Consider the following 20,339-nt stretch of genomic DNA (forward strand, 5'->3'; position numbering starts at 1 on the left):
CTGGATTTGTCTTGCTCCTGGATTGTACTTGGATGGTCGCCCGTTTGCTGTTCAACACGGTGAATCAATCCAGCCCTGGGCTCGGCTCCCTCCTTCGTGCTCTCCGTGGCCCCGTCCTGGCTGAAGGGCACGCGCGGCAGCCGCTCCAGCACCACTTTCCACAAAAATCCACCTGGAGGGCCCGCGTTGCTGCACAACCCCGCTCCGCGGGGGGGTTGCCGCCACAATGCAGCATTTTGCGTTATCGCCCTCTTCCCCCCCTGCGCAGGAGCTGCCGCTGTTCCCGCCGCTTCCCCCGGCTCGCCCGCAGGAGCGGGAATCCCGTGCCTCCCCTGGGCACGCGCGGCGCGGCTGGAGGACTGGGGCGCTTACCATATAGGCCGGCCGCGCGGAAAGTAGAGCCGCCTCCCCCCGCTCCCAACCCCCCGGGCGCTCTGGGCCGCGCACCGGAAGCGCGCGGCGGCGCCGCGCCCATTGCGGACGCGCGGAAGCGGCTCATGGCCGAGTACAAGCGTGAGTCGCGCTCCCTGGGTTTCCCGCGCTGCCCCTCCTGCCGGGATCCTTCCCGCAGCCCGGGAGGGCCCGCGGGGCGGTGGCGGGGCAGGCCAGGCCAGGCCGCGGCCTTCCTGCCCCTGGCCCCACGGCTGCAGGGCCCTCCCCGCGTCCTCCGGAGCCCCCGGGGCGGGGGGTGATGCGGTTACGAGCACCGGGCAGCCGCGGCCTTTGAGGGAGCAGCTGTGCCGAAGGGGGGCACGCCCGGCACCGCGGCCCCTCTCGCAGGCGGGACACAGCCCGTGCCCCGGGGCACGGGGGGCGGGCGGTGTGCGGGTGACACATCGGGCACTCCGCGGCTCCAGGAGCTTAGTCATGGGCGAGGCTGGCAACCCTGGGCAAGTGGCCAGTTACTTTCATGCTCTTCCCTGTTAAGATTTTCCGGATGTGGAAAGTCTCTGTTGCAGAGCTTCCTTATCTCAAAGATCATTAGAGGTGTTTGCCAGGATAGATACGTTCTAGTTGTGGCTGCCTCATCCCTGGAAGTGTGCAAAGCCAGGTTGGACGGGGCTTGGAACAACCTGGTGTAGTGGAAGGTGTCCCTGCCCATGGCTGGGGTTTGGAACGAGATGATCTTTGCAGTTTCTTCCAACCCAAACAATTCTGGGATGTTGTCCTTAACAGAAGTGGTTAGTAAGAGCATTTAAACTCGAATGTAGTGATCAAGGACATAGACTTGCTTGTTTGTTTAAAAATCAGCGTGAGATGTGACTTGCAGGAGGTGGAAAGCAGTGATCCAGACCAGCCCCCCACAGGGAGCAGGGACTGGGTCCCCCTGGGAATCCCACTTCTCCTGGGATGAATCATCTGCTCCCTGGTGAGCTTGAGAGGTGTCCGAAGGCGCCTTCTGTTGGCAAGAAATATTTGTTTGTTTAACTCCTTGCTTTTGGGCTCTGATGCTCTGCCTTTTATTTATTATGGAAAGGAATTAAAATGCAGAAACAAAGTGTTTGGTGGGGAAGGAGGGAGCTGGGCTTTAAGAACTGTTCTCCTACTCTGGGGAAGGTCACTTACTGCAGTCCCCAGACTGTCCAGGGACAGGCAGTTGTTTCTCTCTCTGCCATGGTTTAGTGGAAGATTCCAGCCTGAGTAAAACAGAGTATTTATAGGCACACGTTCCCTGCCAACAGCATGCCTGTTCCCAGAGCACAGGTCTGTAAGCTGAGCTGTCACACAGGGGTTTGGGGGGCCAGGCTCCCCCCACTCAGGGGGTGACACTGACAGCTGGGAGTGGTGGGCAAGCCCCGTGGGTGTGTGGGCAAAGCCTGTGTGTCCTAGAAATCTGCATTTTCCCTTGTGATCCAGAGGCACTGACCTGAAAAACAACCACAGACAGACTTGGCTCTGCTTCTGTCTGTTCTCTTGCATCAATCCCCTCAGTCCCAAAAAGCATTTTTGATCCTTTGTTGTTGAGAGAGACTCAGAGATCTGACTGGAGTGTCTTGTATGAATGAAATCTTTAGGAAAAAAATTATAATAAAGGACATCAGAAAAATTACTTAATGCCACAGACAGACATGAGGTGAATCTTCTCTGCCTGGTTTCCCAGGGTAACACTAGTCATGAACTGAGATAATGTTTGATCTGTGATCTGCCTTTAGAAACACTTTCCCACCTCCAATACAGTATTGTGAAAAATTAATGTGACTGACTGCATAGTGCTTTGAATTCTGGAAACCCAAGTTGCAGCAGTGCAGTTATCCAGACGTTCTGGTGTCTGTTGCTGCCTGGATTTTCCTGTGCTGCACGTGCCTTTTCTGGGTTGTTACCTTCCTTGAGCACCTCAAACCCTGCTACAGACCCCAGAATCAAGGCTGGCTTAAACCCCCCCCCCCAGTGTTTCACAAAAGGCTGGCAGTGAGTCATAGCTCTTCAGAAGCTGTCACGCCCTGTGCAGATTTTCAGCAAAAGTTATTTTGAAGAACAGAAACAGTTCCTGGTCGTGAGCAGTTCTGCTGCCCCTTTTTGCAGAAAAAGAGCAAGCCCTGCCTTGGGACTGAGCTGTAGTCTGAGGTTCAGCTTTGTGTGAACTTTCCATTCTCCCCCAGTGATGTGAGTTGCTGGTGTGGATGCAGGCACTGGGTGAATGTGAACATGAAGGTGGTTTTCAGTCTTTGTAGAAATTGGTGAACACAATCTTTTACTTTCCCTCTTTCTCCTTTCTCTCTCTCCTCTTCAGTTACTTCTAGTCATGACAGAGGTGTTTGGCAGTCAGTCCCTTGCTGGGGGATGTATTTTGCTTGCCAGACTTCCAATTCTTTCCTTTTCTTTTTCAGTTTTGGTCTTTGATTTTCTCTGTGCGTGTGTGCACACGCTTAAATCTTTATATAATATGTATTTATTGTTGCTTTATGTGAAAAATGCTTGACACTGTGAGGAGTTTCTACCTGTCAGAGCCCAAATACATTATTCCATTTTGTGAGAGGCTGTGAAATTGCTCTGGTTTTCTTTCCTTTAGAAAAAGAAAGGGATGATGGGTGTGGGCAGCCACATCATGTGGATTCATTTTTTTGTCCTCATTTAGATCTTTGTTTGCATGTTTGGCTTTTTTCTGCCTCATATTTATTATCTACTCTACCAGAACTGATTTGGCTAAAGCATTCCAAAAAATCAGATATAAAAAAGGGCATTATTTTTATTGGAGTCTGTTGGGTTTTGTCTGTTATTTTTATAGAGTCTGTTGTTAATTCTAGATGTGTAATAGTATTAAGGCCTGATATTAGTCTCTCAGTAGCAGCTTGTATTTACAAGAGTTAAAGAGATGGAAAGTTTACTGCTTCCTGGCTGCAGGATCTTGAAGATATCTTACACTGGCTGAAATTTCAAATCTAAAGTGGGTTACTTTGGAAGAATTAGGTCAGATCTCTAGAGACCTGAGAACTATTGTGCCTGGTTGTATGCCCTGTATTTCCTTCCTGGTACAAACAGGCAATAGAGCAGTAGATTGTAATGCCAACAGGTATCTTTGGGAGTGCTGTCGGGTTAAAAATACGAGATTTATGTTGTGAGATTTGAGAATTCACGGGAATTATACATCTTCTGAACCTGGCAGCGCTTCAGTGAGTGCTTCCCATCCTTATTGCTTGGGAAGAGTTCTGTGGAGCCAGAAGAAAACTGGCCCTTTTCAAGTGTCTCAGTCCAGATGTTTTCAGATAGGGCAGTGAGCAGGCCCTTAATTTCCCGAGTCCCCGGGTTTTTAATCCCCTTGGAGGTACCTAAATTAGGTGCAGCTTTCAGAAAAAAAACATACTGTTGAACTTCTCTTATCAGGATGTGATCAGTCTCTTTATTAAGACCTTTAACAAGAAGGTGTGTTTTCAGTTTTCCTGAGAACAGTCTCCCGGGTGGAATTGGCTGATAATGACTCCACAAAGGGCAGTGAAATGAAAGGTGTTGATTGTGCACCAGATCTGCCCCTCGTTCCCAATAGAAGCATCACAGTTCTGTAGTGTCAGCTGTTTTGAGCTTACAAGCAACAACTTTCCTGGCTTTCCCCTTTATCTCTTTCAAAGCTGATTCCTTTCTTGGCTTGCTGTTTTATTCTTTTTTGCAAATTAAGTCATCCTCAGCAACCTCTCAGAACCTCTTAGTGGGACATTTCTGCTCGTGTGCATACTCTGCAGGAGTTTTATTCCTACAGTTAAGGAATAAAACTCCTTAACACCAGTGGTAGTATTAGAAGCAGGTTTTACTTTATTACAGCGCTGGATGCAGGGGGGATGACTCCTCCTAACATGCATCCTTGGCTCCAGGTGGTACATCCCTGCCCATCCCAGGGGATGGAACTTGATGAGTGTGAAGGTCCTTCCAACCCAAACTCTTCTTTGCCTGCCCCAAAGAGCTAGCTGCTGCATCAAGTTTGGGCAAGCTGCCTCTCTACAGTAGTAGGTGTAGCTTCAGGATCTGTATTTTCCCTGTCAGTGCCTTCTGTTGGATACTGTCCATGCTTAGCCTGGGCAGAGGGCTCAGCTCCTTGCTATCCAAAGAAGGGTAATGGAACTGGGGAAGGGTCTGGAGCACAACTCTCATCAGGAGTGGCTGAGGGAGCCGGGGGGGCTCAGCCTGGAGAAAAGGAGGCTCAAGGGGGACTTTCTGGCTCTCTACAACTCCCTGACAGGAGGGGGGAGCCAGGTGGGAGTCAGGCTCTGCTCCCAGGTAACAGCCTCACGTAGCACCAGGGGAGGTTTGGATTGGATATTAGAGAAAATCTCTTCACTGAGGGAGACTGTTTGGCCTAGCTGGTCTGTCAGAGTCATTCTGCTTTTGATCTGAGCATTTGTTTTAGCCTTTCACTGCTTTTTGCTGCTCATGTATAAATAATTGGAAAAACTACCCCCTAACATTCCATTTTTGGAGGGTCTGGTGAGCCTGAAGCAGCTGATGCTGTGTCAGATCCCAGCAGTTCATGCTGTGCAGCTCCAAAAACTGTGCTTGGAGTTTCCCTTTGAACAGCTTTAGAGAAATCACTGGGTAGGATGTGACCATCCCTGTGGAAAAGAGGTTTTTCCTTTCTCAATGACCAGGTGTAGCAGCAGCCACTCAAAATCAAACCTCTTGTGCCCCTGACTGCCCAGTTCTCACTTTGCCCGATCCTTAAGAATGGAAACCTCTTTCTCCAAGGGGAGAGCTGAGCAAGGAAGTGGAGAATTGAACCTGTGATCTCATGAAGACCCTTTGCTCTGAGGGTTTTGGCCCACTGCCCTGGTTTTTGTTGGAATGGAGAGCTGTATGGCACACCTCTGCTTGGCTGCCACCACAGGGGATACACAGGTGCTGCTGGCTTTTCCAGGGAAATCATGGGAAACATCAGAGGGATTTTCTTAGAGAGAACCACAAGATGGAGCAAAATGATTCCGGGAGCTCCTGGGTTTGACATCTCCCTCTTTCTGTCTAAAAGCATCAACAGTAAAAGCTGCTGGAGACCCACTGTGAAGCTGGAAAAACCTGTCCCTGAATGTCAGGACATTGTGGGAAACCGTAAGGCTGAGTTTCAGTCTGGGGCTTCTGGGCTTTGGAACTTCAGAGAGGGCTGTGCCAAGGTTAAGGGCAACCTGAGGGAACAGGAGAGTTTCACGGTCTCTCCTGTCAATGCATCTTGGCACATCTTTGAACCCTACAGTAAAGGAGCTGTTCTAAGACAGAAATCTGTTCCATGCAGCAGTTTTCACCTACAGCCTAACAGAAATTAGGTCAATCATTTCATTTGTTGGTTTGTGACTTCCCATGTTGCCTGGGTCCATGTTCCTGCTCGTTTTCCTGCGTGGGAATGAGCATCGTGGTTCTTGTGGCTGTGTTCTATGTTACAGGCTACTGGTGCTCCACAGGCCATTGGTTAGGAAACAGTGTGCTGGGAAAGCAGCTGGGAGTGTCACCTCCTGCCACCAGTCCCACTGGCTGACCCACCAGGACTGTGGGGCTGGTGTTGAACCCCCGGGACTGCAGGCCACTGGTTGCCTGTGTGCAGCTGAACTGTGCCTCCCCTGCTGCTGCCACCCTACAGGACATCAGAAACTGGAAGTTGATGGTCATTCCACTAGACAGGAGAAAACCTGGTTGCTCTTTTATCAGCACATGGTGTTACTGGGCTTCACCAGGCTTGAAATGGGGGGCTGATGCCAGAGGTTATTGTGTGAATATCTCTGCTTCTCCTGCTTTTGTGTCATTCTGGGTTTTGTACTGAAGTGCATCAAACCTGAATGGGTGCACAGAGGTCACAGTAATACAGCCTCTTTGTAGGCTGTTGAGTTTGTACTTGCAGATACCACAGAGGTCCCAGAGGGGGGTGTTTCTCAGGCTCTGTGGAGAGTTTTTGTTTTCCCTCTCATTTTTAAATTGTTGCCCCTGGGAAGATAGTGGACTCGATGACCCTGGAGGTCTTTTTCAACCTAAACAACTCTGTGATTCTAAGACTAATTCTGGGAGGCTGAAGAAGCCCAAAGTGCCAGATAATTTTGTCTATAAAACTTGTCTTGCATGTAGCAGTTAAATTGTCAGCGGTGGGATCCTGGGTCTCCTGGATGTGAAGTTTTGCTCAGTGAAGCATGGCCAGGAGATTCCTCCCATGGTATCCCCAAGCTGTTCTCCAAAGGTGTTTGGTGGTGGGGCCTCTGTGCTGAGCTGTGGCCAAAGCAAACACCACCCAAAATGCTCACTCAGGCTCACAGGTCACCTTAACCTTCCTTGTGTTTCTGTTTTCACAGAGCTGACCCTGAACCCCCCTGAAGGGATCGTGGCAGGTGAGGAGCCGAGGGGGGTTTGTGCCCTCTGGAGCTGTAACCTTGTGTCCAGGTGGCACTGAGCATTGCTCTGTTTTGTTTCACAGGTCCCATGAACGAAGAGAACTTCTTCGAATGGGAAGCCCTGATCATGTGAGTTAATATTGTTTTGTGTCTGAAATCAGCAGTTGCATGCTGTGATTAGCTTCTAGGAGACCAAGAATGTAAAAAAAATTACTATCAGTTCTGTATGACATCAGCCTTGGCCTGCCTTGGCTGGGAATTCCTTCTCTTACCTAAACAGGGAGTTATATTTGGATTTTAACCAGGATGATAGAGACAGCATTGGTGAAAAGTACAACTTGTTGTACAGGTGTCATAATAATAAGCTTGCAAATTTTTCAGGGATCCTCATTTGGGCTCCCTTGACTGTGTGTTACATTTACAAACGCTGTAGGAAACAACAAATTGCTTGTAGATCACAGAGCTGTTGGGACATTGTTTAACTGCAGATGCAGGGCAGATTTTAAGTGGAGCAAAATACACAGATTATTAGTGACAGGAGAAAAAAAAAATCAATGTCTAGAATTAGTTTACTTACTATCCAGTCTTTTTTCTAGAAAAATTGAAAGGTTTTGATCTGAAAAACTATTCATAGTTAAATAAAAAAATATTTTGTAATTCTTTAAACTTCATGAATAGATTGGTGCTGTGAAGAGTTGAGTGCAGTGGTTCTGTATAGAAAGCTCTTCTTTTGGTGAATAGCTCTGAAAAACCTGTTGTGTTTTGGGGGTGGCAAAGACTCCTTTAAAAAACTGTGTTCTGTCCCTTCCACTCCCCAGCTGATGGGTATGGTTGTTGGTAGCAAAATTAGCCATGAAAAGACAAAATCTTCCTGACCAGTGTCTTGGGACTTGTCTTACCTCTTTCTTGTACTCTTAGTCATGCTGTACTTTTGGGAACTTTGAATAAGTGGAATAACTTGTGTTTTTTACAAAATGAAGTTCTAAAATGGCAGAGGAGAAGAAAGGAGACCTTTGTCACTCACATGTGACAGTTTATGCAAATGCTACACAATTAGAGGAGGAAGAAGCTTTAAACCACTAAGTTCATCTTGAATCTGATGGTCTGTTATTGGGGTAGATCCCAGCTCTGTATTTCAGGATTCCTTTGGTAAGAATTGGTGATTTCCTTTCCTTCAGCCAGGGCTGGGGGGTCCTGGAGGACTCAGGGCAGCAGGTTTTGGCCGTGGCCCCACTCGCTCTGTCCCCACTGGGCTCTGGGCAGGTTTTCCCTGCAACCACCAGTGCTGACTGGTGAGATTCTCAGCTGGCGTGGGTGGCAGAGTTTTCCTAGCTGGGTTTGCTGGGAGTGTATTGTCTAGGGATGAAAAACAAGGTTTCTGTCTCTTGGGCTCAGGCACACAACCAATACAAAAGCATCCCGGGCTGCAGCGAATCCCCTGTTCCACACAAGCTGTGTGGGTGATCCTGCTGTATGGCAAGCAGGAGCCTCTGAGTTATTTTAGGCCTTGGTAAGTGGAGGTTTGGATTACCACTGCTTGTTTGCTCATTGATGGGAAGAGTTGGCAAATGCCTCTGCTTATGTGCAGCGATTTCTCCTGGGATAACAGGTTGTGCTTCCTGGTAGCTCAGTCCCCTGAAATTAAACACTTGGCATGGAAATAGGTTGGTTGTTGCCTGACACCAAAGATTTTGGCTGCAGGGTCTTATGCCTTCTCTTTCTGCGAGTGGCATAGTCAGCACATGTGCTTTGTAATGTGCCAGACTGCAGGCCAGACAGCTGTGCATTGCTGGGAGTGGAAATCCCAGAGGATTTAATGCACTTCTTGGAATATTCCTGCCTCTTGGTACTTTCTCTTAGCAGAGGCTGTGTGGCTGAGTAGAGCTTTGGTTTAGCCTAGACAGTACTTTTTCATATTTCCCATAATGTTCCTGAAGAATGAAGTTGCTGCTTGCAGACTTGAAAGCCCTTTAAAGTGCTGAGTGTTGAGCTTCAGGTCTTTGTCAGCGTAAAATGAGAGGTGGAGGAGGTGCTTTCATTTTGGTTTCTGTATTGTGTGTGTGTCATAATCAAGTTATATTTTAAGATCTGCTCAATTCTGAAGCTGTGGTACAATAGAAACATGTTTACCCTAAACACGTTTGGTTACTTTCATCTCTTTACAAGCCCTGTTAGCAGCAGTGTTTGCATACCTTTGGAAAGCAAGCTACACCTCTTGTTTGTATTTGTGGTGGTCTCTTCCAGTGTTTTGTAATCTCAAATGTGCTGTATGAGATTCTGGGAATGAGAGGTGTGCAGATGAGGAAATTAGAGTAAAGCTGGCTTCAGATTTTCAGACGGATGATGTGCAAAATCTAAGTAACGTGATAGTGAAAAGAACAGAATACTTTTTTCCTTCACCCAATTTATATAAAGCTAGAGCACACGTAATGGCAAATAAATTTAAAAAAAGGGACCTAGGAGAGAAAAGACATCTCTCATTTATCAGTTCAGAGGTGGGCTGGGCAATGTTACACAGATTGATGTAAGAACTTGGCTCAGAGATAAAATAATGTCTTTTTAAATAATGGAAGTAATAATTTGTATTTCCAGTGTTCTTGCCCGCAGCAGCAGTGCTGGAGGAATGTGAGACATATAAATGTTAAGGCTGTATTGACATGTCTGAAGGACAGAACAGCTCTTACACTCCCAAAATGAGTGTAATAGATCAAGAGCTGAAAATACCACGTGGAAACCTTTCTGAACAGCAGAGGTGGGGAGTATTTCTGAAAGTCAGATCTTTGCAACAGCGTTTCAGGAGAGTTTGCCTTATGCTGCCCAATTCCTTAGCGCTGTGTGAGGTACTTCAGGCTGTCTCATTTTCATGGATTTAACATTTCAAGGCCGAGTTTTGCCCTCTCCAGTTGCCATGTACAAGTGTGTGTTGCTGTTACAGTTTATCCCCAAAAGACACAAAACCACACGATTGTTAAGAACTTTATTAACCTAAAGATTGCTTGAAAACTAAACAATGTAAACTGAAGTCAACTTTTCAAAAAGCTGTCTAGAAAGGTAATTAGAGCTATAATTAGGCTTATGACTTTTGTCTCCGTTCCTCTTTTGGGCACCTCATGATTGTGGGGTTTGGCCTTTTTTCCAGTTATCTTTTTACAAATAAGCCCTTTACAAATGTATTTGAAGCTGTGATTATAGAATTAAGAATCACGGAATCATTAAGGTTGGAAAAGACTCCTGAGACCATCATGTCCAACCTTTCCCCTAGCACTGCCAAATCCACCACTAAGCCATGTCCCCATGTGCCACATCTCCGTGTTTTTGAACACTTTCAGGGATGGTGACTCCACCGCTGTGCTGGGCAGCCTGTGCCAGCGCCTGACCACCCTTTCAGGGGAGAAATTTTCCCTGATACCCAATCTAAACCTCCCCTGCACAACTTTTGGCCGTTTCCTCTTGTCCTGTCTCTTGTTCCCTGGGAGCAGAGCCTCATTTCGCTTGACCTTCCTGTCAGGGAGTTGTAAAGAACAAGAAGATCCCCCAGAGCCTCCTTTTCTCCAGACTAAACAATCCCCATGAGCTGTCCTCGTCAAGGCACTTTTCCCTCTTATTTTGGCAGATACCCACCACCCTTTTCAGCCCCTTGCCTGAGTAATAGCTGGCTCGTGGAGGTCAGAGTTTCTCATTTTCACGCTTAAAGTCAGCTGTGGAATCACTGCAGAGCAGGGGGGTGATTGCAGAAGCTGCCTTGCTCTTACCTCCCAGGCCCTGCTGATGTCCTTTTTGAGCTGAAAGTGATGCTGTTAAGTTCAAATGCTGAGAGTTTTGTAGCTGCAAATGCTGTCTTGGATTAACTTTAATAATTTCTTTGAAGTTGATCCTGGCAGCGCTGAGTGGCTAAAACAAAAGCAGGGCCGAAAATGGAGTGTGTTGGGTTTTGAGCCTATTTGACAGAAGAGCCCTCAAGGCTGTGGGTTTGCTCTCAAAACAGAACATAAGACACCCACCAGCTTTTCAATGCCTGTATGTACATACTCTCAGAAGTTCAACAATAAGCCTTTAAAATGCAGCTGGAATTAAAATGGTCATGAAAAAATGCATTCAGTTTACTCTCAGATGTGAATTGAATCCCAGCTAAATTTAGGGAAAAGGCCGGAAAGGGAACAAAGTGGCTGAGACAATTTAGCTTTCATTCTTGCAGACTATTGATGCATTTCTCTTATCTTACCTGCCAGTGTCAATGTTCAGGTTTAAATCACATAGTTGTTGTGTTTATCTACCAGCCAAGTCTTTTGAGTCCCAAAGTTTGAGACAGTGAGTTTCGTAAGGCTTTAGGATTTGCTGCTCTTGGTTTTCTTTTTCTCTAGGTTATCAATGGCTGTCTTCATTGTTAGGAATCCTTGAACTTTTAATGTTCTTTCTGGCACAGGGAATGGGGATTGGGAGGGGGAGGCATGAATATATTCCTAAACCTTATTTCCCAGTCAGTAGAACCTTTGTTTGAAGGGCTTTTTACTAAATAGATGAGGTTTCCCTGGCCACGATTTTCGGTGCTGAAGCTTATTTCGTCATTTTTCCAGTCAGGGGAAATCATGTTTGTGTTACAACTTCCAGATGGTTCATCAAGTTTGAATAGATCATGGCCAATAAACTTTTTTTTCTGCTCACTTTTCAAAAGTGTTTTATACAGGCAGGGTAAAATAGTTGTCTTCATGTTCTCAACTCGACTGCACTTTGAACTAGATGTGGAACACAATAAGGAAATGTTTCTACAAGAACCCTGGTGAAGCCATTTGTTCTCCACATGCACTCGAGGGAGGACAAACTCAATACCTGAAATCTGCAAAGACACATTGTTGTCCTGCATCTCCTCTGGCAATTATGGTCTCAGGGCTCTGTTTTTATTTTTGCAAATCCTCGCTGTGTTTTCTGCATCAGACAGCGATAAATGTTTGTGTGGTTGTTCTCTAGACTGGCAGCTGGGATCTCTGTGAGGCTTATAATTTATTTTTGAGCTGCAGCATTTGACATCTCTGTCTTGTGCAGCATAACAGTATCTTCAAAGGCAGAGGAGTCCCACACCTGCCTCTGCTTTCTCTTGACGTGCAGACGCTCAAATCCTGGAACATGCCTTGGAGCCAGATACTCCAATTATATCCAGACACACCCTGCTAATTAAACAGTGTTGTGACCTTCCTAGTAATTTAGTGTGCAGGCTTTGATTTCCCCCTTGCCTCCCAAGCCTTGTATTTGGATTTAAGTTTATGAGGTGTGGGGTAAGAGCACGTTAACTCTTTGTTTCCCAGAGAGGGTGATCTAACTGAAGCTTCAGACATCTCATTTAGACAAGAATTTGGGTGAAAGAGCTGCTTAAAACTGGCGAATAACGTTTTACCTGTTTCTAGGGGTCCTGAAGACACCTGTTTTGAGTATGGTGTTTTCCCTGCTATCCTGAGCTTTCCACTCGACTACCCGTTGAGTCCTCCGAAGATGAGGTTCACGTGCGAGATGTTCCATCCCAACAGTGAGTCTGATGCAGCAGGATGCACAGGGGAGTGGGTTGCTTGTGCACTTTAAAAACAAATTTGTGCAGCAGGAGAGCTGGTGTCCTTCCTGGGGGTGGTTCTCTCCCTTTCCAGCCTTGGCCTGGCAGCAGCAGCACTCAGCTGTCCAGTTTTTCTCTGGTTTAGGGTCCTTTTCTGTTAATCACATTACTCCTCGTAAACCTTTTGCTTCTTAACAGTCCAGTAAGGATTCCAAAAAATTCACTGCCTTTAAGATAATTCTGGGTATACTTGTAACTATTGGATAAAGCTGAATCTACAGCTGAATCTTCTATACATGATGTGAGACTTAGTGAATTAATACAGGCTCTTTCCAGTCATAGAATCATAGAATATACTGGGTTGGAAGTGACCTATCAGAATCATTGAGTCCAACTCCTGGCCCTGTGCAGGACACCCCAAGAATCACACCATGTGCCTGAGAGCATTGTCCAAATGCTTCTTTAGTTCAGTCTTGCTCTGTGGCTTGTATTTAGGTGGTGTTATTTTAATGAGTGAAAAGTTGTTCATGTTCACCAAAGTGTGGGTGCAGCTTCATCAGGCAGCGTGAAGTCACAGGTTTGTTTAACATTTCTGATGGGATTTTTCTGAAATACAGAGTGCTCTGTCCAAGCAGACGACACATTTGCTGGGCATTTAATATTAAGACTTTGCTGACCTTTGCTCTGCAATTCTGATTCCATTTGTACTTCATGATCACAGAGATCTTTTCCAACTTTAGCGATTCTGTGATGGCAACATTATCTTAAGAGTCTTCAGTGGAAGTAATTGCAGTAACAAGAAGTACAGCTAACAGGTTTGAGCCTTGGACATGAAAAAGCCATAAAGCCCCCCCTTTGCAGCCTGGAGCACTGCCTTCTGGCATCAGCCTTGAAATTCTGTGTAAAATCATTGCTTATGACATCTTCTAAATCAACATGGATTCTGTAAAGGTTGTTTGTCATCACCCAGGTTTGGTGGGCTGCATCTGTGTTCTAGGCTGTTAGGTCTCTGCCACTTGGGAGCAATAAAAGGCAAATGCTGCCCTCCTGCCTAATGCTTCCTCTCCAGCTGATGTTCCCACACTTGCAAAACACAAGTCGTAGCTTCAGCTGGGAATCGATTTATTTCGTCCTATTCCAAGGAGTTTTGCAATTTTGTGAAGTTGTTCTGTTCTTCCCTTCTGGAAGCACCACTCGTGCAGGTTCTTGCCCATTTAATCCACATCTTTCTGTTCTCCTGGGGAAGACACACCTGCATGTCACAGGGTGGAAACGTGTGGACATGCCTAAGGCAGTGTGGCATCACCTCTGGAGCTCTGGTGTCCGCAGCAGGGCAGCATTTGGCACTTGGAAGCAGTGTGGCCACATCAGCACCTTGCTCCAGCTGGACTAATTCACCCAAAATTCTTGCCAGGACTGGTCTCCGTGAGCAAATCCGTGTCCACACAATACTCTGCAGCTCCTGCTGTGGCCTTGCCTTGAGGTTTGCTGCTGGCAGCTACGTTGTGTGCAGCATTGCCAGGAAGAGTGGGGTGCAGAGAAGCACAAACTGCCTGACTCTGTGTTACAGGGTGGCTTTACATATGAGTGCTTCTTCCATGTGGTTAACTGGAGCATACTAGGGGGTCAGCTCAGTTCTTTAAAACTCTGGGTCTTGTAAGTCTGAAGTTTAGTTCACCTGAAGTAGGCACTTGAGTCTTTCTTCTCAGCTGGGGTTGTGCTGGGCTGATTCTACCCAGAAAGGCTGCAGCTCTGCTTTTTCTGTTCCTTCAGTGCCTGTTCATCCTGCTGTGAGAAATTACAAGGAAAATGTTTAAAAAGTCTGCTGTGTTCCCTCATCATTGCAGTTGATGTTATGTGAAGGGGGAATCAAGACACCTCTGAGCTATCTTCTCTTAAATTAAAATGACCTTCTTGGATGCTCTGGTGAAGACAACTTCAAAGTAGTGATTAGTGGCAGTGCTTGCATTAGCACTGAGCGATGACATGGAAGGATCATAGGATTGTTGGGGGGGATTGGAAGGCATTGTTGGAAGGGACCTGAAAGTCCATGTCATTCCAACACCCTGCCATGGGCAGGGACACCTTCCCCTAGACCAGGTTGCTCCAAGCCCCATCCAACCTGGCATTGGACACTTCCAGGGAGGCGCAGCCACAGCTTCTCTGGGCAGCCTGTGCCAGGGCCTCACCACCCTCACAGGGAAGAATTTCTTCCCAATATCCCAATTCTGCCCTAATCCTGCCCTCTGTCAGTTTGGAGCCCCTTCAGGCACTCCAAGGCCTCCCCAGAGCCTTTTCTTCTTCAGGCTGAACACCCCCAGCTCTCCCAGGCTGTCTCCAGAGCAGAGGGGCTCCAGCCCTCAGAGCATCTCTGCAGCCACCTTTGGACGTGTTCTAGCAGCTCCACATCCTTCTGATGTTGAGGTCCCCAGAGCTGGAGGCAGCACTGCAGGTGGGATCTCACCTGAGCAGAGAGGGAGAAGATGAGTATGTCTTCCTGGAATCAGCCTTTGCCATCTTGACTGTGCCGCTGTGTTCCTGCTGTTTGAAATGAGGCCCTGCACAGAAACAGGAGAGTCACAGTGAAGCACCTTCTACCAGTGGGTTCCTAACTTGCAAGAAGTGCTGATTTAGCACCTGCTGTTTCCTCCTCTTCCAACAACAGCTAGACTGGCTCCAGTCCCCAGCCTGGGGCTGCAGGAGGGGATGTAAATAAAAGTCTTCCACAGAGCTTACGTGTCACAGGCTTGTGCAGACATAGCTGGGTGATTGGAAGGAACTGGAAATGAGCACAGCTGCTTCCAGTGGTCATTCCTGCTTTGTTTTGTCTTGCTTCCCTGGCAGTGGCACAGGTTTGGTCACCTGAGGAACTGAAGCACTTAAAGTGCTTGGCTAAAGTTGTCCTTCCTTGGGAGGCTGCAGAATTAGGCCATGTTGCTAGAGCAGTGTCTCCAACTGTATTCTCTTTGTGTTTCCTCTTCAACCTTTGTTTGGTTTATTACCAAGTCAGTAGAGTTCAGTCTCTGTTAAGACAGCTTGTACTGTTGCAGACACTTTGCTTGTGCTAAAGGTGTAGAGGGGAAGATGCCTGAAACTTTTAATTCATAGGTTTCCTTGTTTCCCATGCTTTAATGCAGCTGAGCTTTAAGCAAAATGGTAAAAAAAAAAAAAGTTGTGGGAATTCTTCTCATTGCATATCAGTAATGTTCAAAATAAGATCAGTTCTATTCTTTATGATATATTTATGTTATGGTTTTTAGCATAACACTTTATTTTTTATCACACTTATGTTTATAGCGTATTTAACATAACACTTTTCCCTCCTTTGCTTAATTATTTTCACAGTCATGGTCCAGTGGAGGACTCCAGTGTGTGTTCAGTGCATTTGCTTCCATTTAAGTAGGACTGGTTACCTGCTTGGAACTGTGTCTGTGCATAAATCCATGCCTTATTCCACCAGGCTACATCTATTATGTTTCCCATGGAGCCTGTCACTGGTTATTAAATGACACCAGTGCTCCCAGCAGGTTTCTGTTGGGGAAGGAGTTTGTTAGATTTGCTTAAAGATTTTTGTCTTTCGGATTTTGTGTCCTCTTGCCTTTGGAAGGGGAAATTTAAAACTGGGTTTGGCCTCAGTCAATACAAAGGCTAAAGATCTGGACAAGCCAAGTGTTTCCACTGAGTAACAACCAATCCTCTATACTTCTTGCTCAGTTTACCCAGATGGGAGAGTGTGCATCTCTATCCTTCATGCTCCCGGGGATGATCCCATGGGATACGAGAGCAGCGCAGAGCGGTGGAGTCCCGTGCAGAGCGTGGAGAAGATCCTGCTGTCAGTTGTTAGCATGCTGGCAGGTGAGCAGTGCTGTTCTCTCAGCAGGTCCTGAGTTAGCTGGAGCTGCCTCTTGCTGCTTGCTTTGTTAAGTGAGCAAAGCACGTGTAAAGCTGCTCAACAGCAACCACAGTTCTTAAAGCCTTGTTATTTATTTATTAATAAACCAGTTTTCTGAAAAGAATTGGAAAAAAATGCGACTGAATCAGTAACTAGGTGTTCCCAGCAAGGCTCTCCTTCCAGGTTGGCAGCAACCGAGCTGGTGGCGCTGGTCAGGTGGTTCCAGAGGCTCAGCTGGTTCCCTGCTCCTGGACAAAAGCTTCTTTGTATTTGCTGTGGTGTCCGTTCAGCTCTTAAAGCTGTGGATTAGAGCCAGTGTTGGATTTGGCTTTGGCAGCTGGAGTGTTACCAGATCTAACCAGTACAGTAAGCTGGAGCCCATGGCCTCTGTGATTCAGAAGCCAGCACCCTCCATTTCTCTTTGTTATTCCTGACCTGGGAATGTGCCCCACTCTGCCATCTCTGGTTCAGGGGAAGGCTTCTTGAGAAGAGACCTGGGGTGAAAAACTCTTTGTGCAGCCTTTTAAATGTTTTTTCCTAAATCCAGTGAGGGCCATGGATCAGCTCTGTCACGTACAGCTCCCTGAAAGATGGATCCTTTTCCACATAGTGGACAGAGCCACTGAACTGCCTGAAGAGGGCAGAGCCGTGTCCCTTAGAATTGGGTTTGAAGGATAGATGGGTTTAGAAGCAGCAAGGCTGATCAAAGGGCAAGCAGCAGATTCCTACGTGGGACTGTTTTAGCTTTGGAATAGTAACCTGCTGATGGGAAGCTGTGCAGGCAAACAGTACCTTGCTGGGCTTCCCATGGCCTCGAAGAGCTTGGTTTGTGGTGCAGCCTTACCTAGACTGGTAAGTGCAGGAGTCAACATGGTCTCATTCTCTGCCTGTGCATCCTGTTTTCCCATGGCCTTTGGAGTAATTAGGCTAAAACATCAGCTTCTTTCAGGCTGCTGGCCAACTCTCAGCTCTGGCTCTGCAGGTAGCATAAGCCCAAGTTTGCTAGACTGGGTGACCTGCACACCTAGTGGTTTTTACAGGTGGACCATCTCATGTTGAGAAGGATGTGAGCCTGAGGTACCTGCCATGAACTGGGCCAGAGTGGGTTTGGACTAGTGTGTGAAGGGAAATGGGCAGTGTGTGCTCTGTCTCAGTGCCTCATGTAATCCTGGGACAGTGTCCTGCTGTAGGCTGCCCACAAACCTGATGAGTCCTGTGTTTCCACTCACCTCTTTTCTAATGGGGAGCCTCCCTGACCCCAGCACTTCATGTGCTTTCTAAAGCGCTCCGAAATCCTCAGATGAGAGATGTTGCAGAAATGAAAGCATTCTCTGGGTTTCCTTGGTTTGTTTTGTTGTTTTCTAATAGAACAAGCCATCTCAGTGAGTGACAGAGCCTGTTTGGGTGGCCTGGTTGTGGGGGCTTTGTGTCTGGGAAGCTGCAGAACCAGGAAAGAACATTTTGCAGGGAGCAACGCGCGGTTTTAAAACCCCTTGACGGCGCTGGGGGTGCCCCATTGTGTTGGCCATGTGCGTGGTGGGGCTCTGCTGCTGGGAGCACAAACAAAAGGAAGTCCTTTTCCTCTGCCACTTGTTTCTCGCCTAAACTCGACCTTGCTGTGATATCCTTTCTCTTGTGGTCAGTTAAATCAGAGCTGTTTGGGAATCTGGGAGCTATCACTGGGTGTTCTTTAGTGGTGTTTCTGTAGTCCCAAGGAGGAGAAGTGTGTCAAAGCCTCGGGGGAGTGGCATTCTTGAAGAAGAAAGGAGGTCTTGTTCCATTGCCCACTTACCTTTCAGTCTTTCTTGTTTCAGAGCCAAATGATGAAAGTGGAGCCAACGTAGACGCCTCCAAGATGTGGCGGGAAGACAGAGAACAATTTAACAAAATTGCCAAGCAGATTGTGCAGAAGTCACTCGGACTTTAAGCTCACAGAGAGACTGAAGTGTTTTGTATTTCTCTCCACCTGGAAACGAGCAGTGCTCAGTGCTGGTACCAAAAAGGAAAACTTTGTAAAACTATTGGCCTAGTTCTTATCATTTGTTATTTATTTACCATCTCTTTTCTTCCGCTGCTCCAGAGAAGCCTCTAGTTCACAAGCTAAACTGTGTGGAAAAGGGATTCAGTGCTAGGGAAAAAATACAGAGACAATGCTGTTTCAAAGGCTGCTTGTTGCTACCTCACTTTGTGGTGTGGAAAGCCTGGAGACTTGGCAATCTGCAGCCCACCCTCACCCATTTGCTGTTGGAGAGCAGTGCTGGTTTGGGTCAGCTGCTGGAAGAATTAGTTGTGTTTTTTTAGGTAGCGTTGCATCTGGAGCAGTAGTAGACAGAACATAATCTATCCATTTTATGATACTCTCTAGGTTAAGGGCAGCATTTGCAGTCAGATCTGATTTGAAAAGTATAGTTAGCAGGAGAGGCTGCAAAGCAAGGTTATAGTTGGGGTGTGTTAGCAAAGAAAGGAACTTCAGAGAGGATGTAGGGAGCTGTGAGGACTGGCTGGGGATCTGGAAGGTGCTGGTGTTCCCGTGTGACACTGTGAGTTTGTACTGAGCCTTTGAGTCAGTGTTGGCTTAGCAGAAATCCCAAGAGCTGCTTTATTACTCCTTGAAGACACTCAGTTGTAAACTTTACACTCAGTTAGAGGGACAAGGTGTAAAGACTGGATTGTGAAACACTTGGATCCAGGTTCAGCCGGACAGCTCTGTGAGCTCCTCCTCTGGTGACACGTGGCTCTTGAGAGGATTCGGCGCTGCTGGCCTTTGCTGTTACAGCCCAGGTCACCCATTTTCAGGTGAACGAGCGAAGAGGAACACGATGAACTTGTTAAAATTACCTGTGACACTCTATGCTGAGTGCTCTTACGTATTAAATAGGAGCCAGAGAAGACAGGGACTGTCTTCTCGAGGATGGTACGATGCATGTTTTGGACTGCAGTGTTGTAGCCGATGTGAAGGGTGCAGGAAAAACCAGCTGATCAGTTCCTAAAACTGCTGAGGGGCCTCTGCTGACCTTTCTGCTTTGCAAGCCAATCTCACGTGTAGGTCCAGATCTTCAATTTACTACAAGCAATAACATGCCCATTGACAGCACACAGAGTCCAATTTTGTTGGCAGCTTTAAACGGGCTAAATTTGAGAAGGGCTGGTTTTCTTCTAATGTGAAGAGCGTGTGACATGGAAGGAGTCTCAGCGTGGAGAAAGCTTTACAGAGGTGGTTGTGTGCATGTGCGTGGTACAACTCGTCAGTGTTTCTGTCTTGCTCTCCGTGGTGCAGGTTGCACTGTGCCATCGTTCTGCACCTCTGAAGGGTTTGTATTGCTACAACTTGCTGATTTTTACCTCCTTGTAGAAGTAATTGTTGCTTTGATGTAAGGGTGGGAGGGGGACCGGGCATAGCTTGGGAGCAGAGATGACAAAATAGTGTTGTACCTAACTAGTATTTCAAGGCATACAGGAAAATGTAGCACTTTACACAAACTGGGAGCGTTTTTTGAATTGAAGTAGAGGGAGGATTGCTCCTGGGAGCACTGCAGCCACTTTGGGGAACAACGCTGGAGAGCTGCAAGGGCCATGTGGCCAACGATGGATTCAGCAGACGTGGCAAAAGTGGGGTTTGGTTAAGTGCAGAGTGTTTTATTCATGTGTGCTTGCTCATTATCTTGATTTTATGGTGGGATTTAGTCTGTATACTGAAAATAAAGTGATTATATTTTCTCCTTTCATAGGTGTACGCAAATGTATCGCAGTGGGTGTTTTGCACGGGTAACCACCTGGCCAAGATACTTGCTCCAAAGGAGTGGAAGGGTTTATTCTAACCCAGTTAAAACACGGGGAATACTTCAGGGCAGTGGAGGAGCTGACATGGTTGCTGTTGCTTGGCCTTGCAGGCAAATGTCTTGTCTCTAATGATGGCAGTGGGTGGGTAATTCAAAGAAAACTGCAAAAACCTGACAGCGGGCAGATGTGCAGTTTGTTTCTTGCAAAAATCTTGTTATAACCATGTGCCTGGCCTAGGAAGGTCTCGTGAACATGCAACAAGTGAATTTATTTGGAATGTGCTGATATTAGCCCTTGCATTTGAGAAGGACACTTAGATCATAGAATCACTGAATGG

General features: G+C 47.0%; 1 protein-coding gene across 1 annotated transcript; it reads left to right on the top strand.

Annotated features, from left to right (window-relative positions):
• The first annotated feature begins 454 nt into the window (after positions 1–454).
• Positions 455–19,947, top strand: UBE2G2 (ubiquitin conjugating enzyme E2 G2). Its single transcript, XM_018083152.2, has 6 exons — positions 455–513; positions 6,753–6,788; positions 6,875–6,920; positions 12,191–12,309; positions 16,045–16,185; positions 18,037–19,947. Exons 1-6 carry the CDS (start codon positions 498–500, stop codon positions 18,147–18,149), a joined length of 471 nt encoding a protein of 156 aa, XP_017938641.2. The 5' UTR covers positions 455–497; the 3' UTR covers positions 18,150–19,947.
• Positions 19,948–20,339: the final 392 nt, after the last annotated feature.

This window comes from Manacus vitellinus, unplaced genomic scaffold (assembly GCF_001715985.3).
Source record: "Manacus vitellinus isolate BGI_N305 unplaced genomic scaffold, ASM171598v3 scaffold_60_pilon, whole genome shotgun sequence".
NCBI classification, from domain to species: Eukaryota; Metazoa; Chordata; class Aves; order Passeriformes; family Pipridae; genus Manacus; species Manacus vitellinus.

Bases quoted from the DNA above. Each gene is read 5' to 3' on its own strand.
- UBE2G2 (XM_018083152.2), top strand. The intron at 12,310-16,044 runs GTGAGTCTGATG...CTTCTTGCTCAG, and splicing joins CGAGATGTTCCATCCCAACA to TTTACCCAGATGGGAGAGTG. The intron at 16,186-18,036 runs GTGAGCAGTGCT...TTCTTGTTTCAG, and splicing joins AGTTGTTAGCATGCTGGCAG to AGCCAAATGATGAAAGTGGA.